The sequence below is a fragment of the Acanthamoeba castellanii genome (genome assembly GCF_000313135.1).
Source record: "Acanthamoeba castellanii str. Neff unplaced genomic scaffold scf7180000084664, whole genome shotgun sequence".
NCBI classification, from domain to species: domain Eukaryota; phylum Discosea; order Longamoebia; family Acanthamoebidae; genus Acanthamoeba; species Acanthamoeba castellanii.
Window position 1 is genome coordinate 297077 of NW_004457466.1, and position 7695 is coordinate 304771.

General features: G+C 57.0%; 3 protein-coding genes and 1 pseudogene across 3 annotated transcripts; 2 read left to right on the forward strand and 2 right to left on the reverse strand.

Annotated features, from left to right (window-relative positions):
- Positions 1–317: 317 nt before the first annotated feature.
- On the forward strand, positions 318–5175 carry ACA1_369320 (uncharacterized protein; the record flags this gene model as incomplete). Its single annotated transcript, XM_004340172.1, has 19 exons — positions 318–344; positions 590–729; positions 842–1164; positions 1298–1431; positions 1538–1762; positions 1865–1966; positions 2064–2228; positions 2267–2396; positions 2469–2671; positions 2791–2870; positions 2977–3076; positions 3189–3405; positions 3517–3644; positions 3737–4013; positions 4103–4302; positions 4430–4504; positions 4586–4692; positions 4790–4901; positions 5002–5175. The coding sequence occupies 19 exons, from the start codon at positions 318–320 to the stop codon at positions 5173–5175; spliced, it is 2919 nt and encodes a 972-aa protein (XP_004340220.1).
- A 225-nt stretch (positions 5176–5400) lies between these two features.
- On the forward strand, positions 5401–6375 carry ACA1_369330 (Ras family protein; the record flags this gene model as incomplete). The annotated part of the gene is made up of 5 exons (XM_004340173.1): positions 5401–5466; positions 5536–5581; positions 5673–5734; positions 5860–5933; positions 6003–6375. 5 exons carry the CDS (start codon positions 5401–5403, stop codon positions 6373–6375), a joined length of 621 nt encoding a protein of 206 aa, XP_004340221.1.
- Positions 6376–7228: 853 nt separating this feature from the next.
- Positions 7229–7500, reverse strand: ACA1_369340 (uncharacterized protein; the record flags this gene model as incomplete). Its single annotated transcript, XM_004340174.1, has 2 exons — positions 7229–7312; positions 7438–7500. The coding sequence occupies 2 exons, from the start codon at positions 7498–7500 to the stop codon at positions 7229–7231; spliced, it is 147 nt and encodes a 48-aa protein (XP_004340222.1).
- Positions 7501–7634: 134 nt separating this feature from the next.
- The window catches only part of ACA1_369350, a 1654-nt pseudogene continuing 1593 nt past the window's right edge, over positions 7635–7695 (reverse strand).

Genomic DNA, 7695 nt, shown 5'->3' on the forward strand with positions numbered 1-7695 from the left:
AGGCCTCTCCCCACAATAGAGAACCAAAAATCTCTCTTCCTCTGCACACAGAGATGAGAATCCGCGACAGTGGTCGCGCAGCACGATTGTGATTGTTTTTCATTTCCGGCCAAAGCACACGGTCTGGGCACCCAAAGCTGATAATCGGTTTAGGCCGGCAAAACCAACCTTGGTTTTGGCCAGACGAGGTTAAGGTGGCGGGTGTAATGAGCGTTTTTGTTGGGGTAACGCAAACAGATCAGGAATCGGTGCTGGAAGAGAGCACGACGACGTGTAATTTTACTTGACAAAAGCGCTCCATCTTCTTCTTGTGTAATATGTCGCGCTTCAGGCAGGGTTCGAAGGTACCTTAAATCTCTCTCTTCTCTTTTTGTCCCGTTCGCTGCGCAGATCTGCATTCATTCAGCGCCCTCATTCATCCTTCACCCCGCGGCAACGCATTTTGCCAATCTGGAGTGTGCGCGACTGCGCGACCAGTGTTATAATTATTTGTTATTATTTGTGTTTTTTCCCCTATTTGTCGATTATTATTATTATTTCGTGTGCGAATAAGAGTAACTCACCCACCCCACCTGCGAAACCACCACAGTTCAGGCACGTGAAGGGCCAGGTGAGCAAGCGCGAGCTGTGGTACGCCGACGTCCAGGGTGACGTGTCCGGCGAGGCCAACCCCATCGCCGTCAGCGGCAAGTTCGTCGCCGTCGCGTGGCGCGCCACCGGTGGTGGCAGGTAACTCTCGCTCCGTGTCTCATGTGTGCGTGTGCGACGTGTCGTGTCGTGCGTGTGCGGCGTGGCGTGTGGCGTGCGTGCGCTCATACCGCGTGTGTGTGCGTGCGTGCAGTGTGGGTGTACTCCCGCTGGACAAGCCGGGCAAGAGGCAGGGCGGCGTGCCGATGATCCACGCGCACACGGCGCGGGTGGTGGACCTGCACTTCAGCCCGTTCAACGACAACCTCCTGGCCACGGGCTCCGAGGACTGCTCGGTCAAGGTGTGGGAGGTGCCCGACGACCTGGCCAACGGGTCGACCTACTCCACGGCCAAGGCCCAGTTCAAGGGCCACGCCAAGCGCGTCGAGATGGTCAAGTTCCACCCCGTGGCCGACAACATCGTCGCCTCCGCCTCCGTCGACAAGACCCTCCGCCTCTGGGACATCAACGCCCAGTGTACGCGTCCCTCCTCATTTATGTGTTGATTTATTAATTTATTTTACTTTATTTGGATATATTTTTATTTATTCATTTATTATAAATAAATGACTGTGCTGACGTGGACTTGTGTGCGTGTGGCCGTGAGCAGCTGAGAAGCTTTCGGGTGCCTTCCCCGACAGCGTGTTCTCCTTCGATTGGAACTACGACGGCAGCCTGATCGCCCTCACCACCAAGGACAAGAAAGTCCGCGTTTTTGACCCGCGCTCCCGCTCCGTCGTCCAGGTACTCCTTTCGTGCGCGTGCGTGTGCAGTCGTGTGCGGTCGTGTGTGCGGTCGTGTGCGTATGGACGGAGGCTGACGGGTGATTGTGAAATGTAACGTTTGGCAGGAGGGCGCGAACCACGAGGGCGTGAAGCCTTCGCACGTGGCGTGGCTCGGCGAGCTCGACCGAATCGTCACCACGGGCTTCAGCCGGATGCGTGAGCGCAAGTTCGCCGTCTACGACTCGCGCGACCTCAGCAAGCCCCTCACCACCAACACCCTCGACTCCTCGACCGGCATCGTCATCCCCCTCTACGACAACGACGCCCGCATCCTCTACCTCGCCGGCAAGGTGCCCTCGCGCCACCACATCCCCAGCTGATCGTTTGTCGTCACGACGTGAAGGCCTGGACTGACTGGCGGCGCACTGTGTGCGTTCTACGACCACGACTAGGGTGACGGCAATATTCGCGCGTATGAGATCCTGGAGACGGCCCCGCACTACTCGGAGCTGCCCGCCACCATCTCCGACGTCGCTCAGCAGGGCATTGCCATCGTACGCTTTTCTTTCTCTTTCCCTTCGCCCGCCGTTGAGGGGGTTGGCTCACCCTGTTTTGTGCGGTGCTGACGATGGTGCGACCGCATCACAACAGCTGCCCAAGCGTGCGTTGAACGTGATGGACTGCGAGGTGGAGCGCCTGTTCAAGCTGTCCCAGGACGACATCATCCCCGTCTCCTACGAAGTGCCCCGCAAGGTGCGTACCAACCAATACGGCCCCAACGCAACTCTGAAGACGATCTCTTCGCTTGGTGGCTCGGTGTGCTGACGTCATCACTCGTGTTGGACGGAACCCAGACCCACAGGACCTTTGCCGAGGACCTGTTCCCGCTGACCGCGGCCAACGTGCCCGCCCTGAGCGCCGACGAGTGGTTCTCGGGCGAGACCAGGCGGCCCAACCTCATGAGCCTTGACCCCGCCAAGCGCGGTACCGTGCCTACTCGTATCACTGCAACACGCACGCACACACACAACACTAACCGGCTATTCCGCGCTTCAGGCCAAACGATCTCGTCGAGCTCTTCGTCTTCGTCTTCTTCATCGTCGTCGTCGTCGTCTTCTGCTGCGCCCGCCGCGAGCACTCCCGCGCCGGCCAAGGAGGAGACCCCCGCGCCCGCGCCCATCTCGACCTCCACTCCGCTTTCGATCTCGGTCACTGTGCCGGCCAACGCCGAAGCCGAAGTCGACGAGGACGAGGACTACGTACGCAGCCACGCCCCTCCCTGCACCGGCCCCGTGGCCTTCAGGCTTGCCCCGCTCACACCGTGTGCGTGTGCTGTGTTACGTGCGTGCGTGTGCTGTGTTACGCGTGTGGTTCTCAGTACGTGCCCACGGCCAAGTCGATCGTGAGGCAGACCAAGTTCAGGCATCTCCTGGTCAAGCCCACCCAGCAGTCCGAGTGGTACCCGCCACCCGCCCATCATTTCCTCGTCTTCTTGTTTCGTTTTATTTTGAAATTTCTAATTTCGTTATGATAATGTTTCCATTTTATTTTCAAATCGATGCAGGGTGACCAACGTGAAGGTGGAGTCGAGCGCGGCCGACGCGTCACTGCTGAAGGCCAACGCCAAGTACTTCGCCGTGCCGTGGAAGGGCTCTGGTGGCCAGGTACGGCGCCCCATTTTTTTAATTGCAACACACACACGCACACACACACGATTCCTGTTATTTCACATATATGTGTGTGCGTGCGTGCGTGCGTGCGATTGTGTCAATCCAGGTGGCGGTGATCCCGGTCAACTTCAAGGGCAAGCTGCCCGACAAGATCGGCACCATCGAGACCGGCAATGACGCCCTCGCCTTCGAGTTCCACCCCTACCGCGATGATCTGCTCTACGTGGGTCTCGACAACGCCACCATCCGCCTCTACAAGGTGCCCGACAACGACCTCTTCAAGCAGAAGACCAACCACACCGAGTTCGACGGCGTGCTCCGCGGTACGCCACTGTTTTCCATTTACATATTATATTATTATTATTATTATTATGAATTATTATTTCCTGTAAAAGAGCAAAAATTGATTTTATTATTTTTATTATTTTTTGTAGGCCACGGAAGGCGAATTTCGAACCTGTTCCAGCACCCGAGCTCGGGCGACATCCTCGTGTCGACCTCCATGGACCTGTCCGTCCGCCTGTGGGACATCACCGCCCTCAGCGAGCTCTCCGCCATCAAGGTACCCTCCACCGCCCCTTGTACGTCCCGCCCCGCTCAACACACACACACACAATCACACCACACACACCACACGACCGCACACGCATGCAGGGAGGTCACAGCGAGCAGATCCAGTCGGTGGTGTTCAACTACGACGGCGGGGTGATGGCGACGTCGGCCAAGGATCAGCGCATCCGCCTGTGGGACCCGCGCTCGGGCGCCAAGATCGACGAGACCGTGGGCCACGAGACCCCCAAGGCCTCGCGCCTCGCCTGGCTCGGCAACTCTACCCGCGTCCTCTCGACCGGCTTCCACAAGTCGAGCGAGCGCGAGTTCATGATCTTCGACACCCGAAACTTCTCCAAGCCCCTCACCTCCTCCCTCATCGGTACGCACACGACCCACACCGCACGACACGACGCACGACACGCACCGCGCGACACACGACACGACACACGCTGATGGTGGTGATGGCAGGCACGGGTTCGGGCGTGTTCGAGCCGTTCTTTGACGAGGACATCGGGGTGGTGTACCTCATGGCCAACGGCGACTCGTCGATCAAGTTCTGGGAGGTGAGCGAGGAGGCCCCCTACGCCCACTACCTCACCGAGAGCCTGTCCACCCGCCAGCAGGCCAGCGTCGCCCGCCTCCCCAAGACCGCCTGCGACGTCCGAAACGTACGCGCAGCCCTCCCCTCCCTCTCTTACGTGTCGTGTCGTGTCGTGTCGTGCGTGCGGCCATGCGTGTGTTGCACGTGTCGTGTGCGGTCGTGCGTGTGCGGTCTGACGAATGTGGGTTGTGCAGGTTGAGGTGGCTCGCTTCATGAAGCTCTCCGGCTCGACGGTCGAGGAGTTCAGCGTCCGCGTGCCCAGGACCAGGGTACGCGCCACCAGGAGAACAAAGAACGAAGTGAGATATGATGGTTAGGGGGGACAATCGCTCACCGACGCACGCACACAGACCGAGTACTTCCAGGACGACGTCTACCCGCCCACCCGCGCCCACGAATCCGTTCTCACCCCGCAGCAGTGGTTCTCGGGCCAGAACGCGCAGCCTAAGCTCGTCAGGTGGGTCGTCGTTGATCGCTTTCGCTCTCTTTCTTCTCTGTCTTGAGCAACCGATCTCACCCGCTTTCGCTCTCTCTTCTCTTCTCGACGAGACCAGCCTGAAGCCGAGCGACATGACACCGCTCTCCGAGGCACCCAAGGTGGTCAGGAAGATGCGCAAGTTTGAGACCGTCGAGACCAAGCAGGACGCCGCCGACCTCAAGGACGTCGTACGCGCACCCCTCTTTTCTTCCCTTGTCTCTGTCTGTCTGTCTGTCTGCTTTGGAATTGCTTTGTTATTGCCTTGTTATTTTGTCTGGTTTGTCGTAGTTTTGTGGTTGTGATGATGACAATGACTTCGCCATCCATGGCTCTGATCACGTGACGATGCATGTGCAGGTGATGAACAAGTTCTACGGCAAGATGCAGGAGTACAAGGAGGAGAAGGAACCGCTCCCGCAGGACCTCCAGCAGGGCGCGGAGGAGGACGAGTGGTCCGACTAAGGGCAGGGCGATGATCGTTAGAAAGTCTCCGTAGTCTGCTCCGTGTGGGCGAAAGTTGTGGGCTGACCGAATGAAAGAAGGTTCTGGTTGGTCGGGACTTTAAATACTGACCAATAGGCATAAACCTTATATTACTTGGTAATTAAGTTCGTTTTAATCGATTAGAACGCGAGGCTACGCAAGTCAGTTTGTTTTTCGAACGTTGAATTTGGAAAGCATTTGAAGATGACGGAGTACAAGCTGGTGATTTTGGGTGCCGGAGGTGTGGGCAAGAGCGCTCTCACGGTCCAGGTACCTGATCCCTCCAAGAGCAAAAACAAAATAAAAAATCTCCTGACCTCTTCATCTCGCACTATTTAGTTCGTCAATCACACGTTCCTCGAGTTCTACGATCCCACTATCGAAGGTGCCCTCTCGCTTTCTCCTCTTCTCGTGTTTTACAACCGAAGATTCATCTCAGCTTACCGCTTCTCTCTATGACTCCTGCCTCTCATCAGATTCGTATCGAAAGCAAGTAGAAATCGATGCCATCACAACAATCCTCGACATCCTTGACACCGTACACCACTGCCCCGACGTTTGCTTCTGCTTGTTTTTAATTCCATTTAATTACTACGCAAAAAGGCACAAAATGGAAAAAAAAACCTGTACGGCTGACACCGTGGTGGGTTTGTCTGTTGACAGGCCGGGCAGGAAGAGTTCGCGGCCATGCGGGAGCAGTACATGCGACAAGGGCAGGGCTTTGTTCTCGTCTACAGGTAGCCTGGGACCCCAACCAGCAGGTCCAGCTGGGCCGTGCTTGGCTAACGCGCGCGTGTGTGTGACAGTGTGACAAATCGGTCGACGATGGAGGAGGTTACGGCGATGAGGAACCAGGTCGGGCGGGTGAAGGAGGGCGACGGCATGGCCGACGTGCCGCTGGTGCTGGTGGGCAACAAGATCGATCTCGTGGACAGCCGCGTGGTCTCCACCGACGAGGGCGCCGAGCTGGCCCGGAAGCTCAACTGCCCCTTCGTCGAGGCCAGCGCCAAGGAGCGCATCAACGTCGACGAGGGCTTCTACCAGGTGGTGCGCGAGATCCGACGCATCTCGGCCAAGAAGGCCGGCGCCGCCGGAGGAGCCAAGAAGAAGGGGGGCCGAGGCGTCACCTCAAAGGGCCGAGGCCAGTCCGGCAAGAAGAAGGGATGCCTCCTCTTCTAGTTTCCCTTCTTCTTCACCAAAGCACACACATCTCTCCACGCACCCTAACATTTTTGCACCCACCTGTAAGATAACAAACCAGATCTTATTTTAAATAAAAATGACATTAATATCATATACCACAAACATACTTCAATAGACGAACACAACAAAGATGCAACACCCGAGGAGACCTTTTCTCTTTCTGGCGCTGGTGGGCGTGGGGCTGATTCTGACGTGCAGGCGGCGTCGGGCCAGAGTGACCGCCAGGGCTAGGTGCGCCGCTACGACCTCACCCCGGCGGGCAGCGCTGTCAACATCTACTTCGTGGTTTGCCCAACACTTTCTGTGCGTGCTGCCTCTACCAGAACTCGACCATGGGTTGCTCCGACCCGACCATGGGTTGCTCCGACCCGACCATCGGTGGGCCAAGTGTCCGCCGTTCGGCGGCTTCGCACTGGTCTTCAAGTACGTACGCCTGGCGTTGGTGGCGTGGGAGTAGAGGGCGTCGTCCACATTAAAGGAGGTAAGGTTGGAGGTTAAATAAGGGTGGTGTACTGAGTTGGTCCCACAAGAAGAAAGAATACAAGCAGGAGAGGAGAGGTGAGAAAGGAGAGAAAAGAAGAAGGCGGAGGAGAGAGAAGGTGATGGTGGGGGAAAACACTCTCCCAAGAGTGGAAAACTTTTTCAACCTGCCCTGGCCTCTCAGCCACCCAACGCCATGCCTTTGATGCTTCCTTGTGTTGACTAGTGTAACATGCAGATCGCGTCCACTGCAAGTATTTACAGAAGACAAAGATGAGTGATCAGTAACAGCCAAAGCAACAACCACTGGAAGGTAAATGCATGCGTACTGTTTGGGGCGCGTCTGTCCTCAACCAAGAGAAGCCCGGAGTCTCTGTATTTCTGCTGACACATCATGCCCCGAGTTGTGCTGGTCTCGCAGCTTCTCCAGCGTCTGTACACACACACACACACACACACACACACACACACCACACACACACACACACACGACAAACAGAGAGAGAGAGGGATTGTGATTAGTGGTTGGAAGTAGAGGGCAGGGAAGAGAAGGAGTACCTCCAGGTTGCTTCTTAGTTCTATACACTTCTCAAACTGCATGGACGAAGTGGCCGCTTGCATGGCCGCCTGCACTTTAGCAATGGCGCCATCCAAGAAGGGACCCACTGGTACACCGCAACAAATTACAAGGAGAGTGTGAGCGCAAGATCGCTCTCGACGTCATGAAGGCAATGTGTGGTGGGGGGGGGCGACAATTAATTGGCGTCGTACCATCCTGTCCGCCGTTGCTGCCGGGGGCAGGCCTGGGAGGAGGAG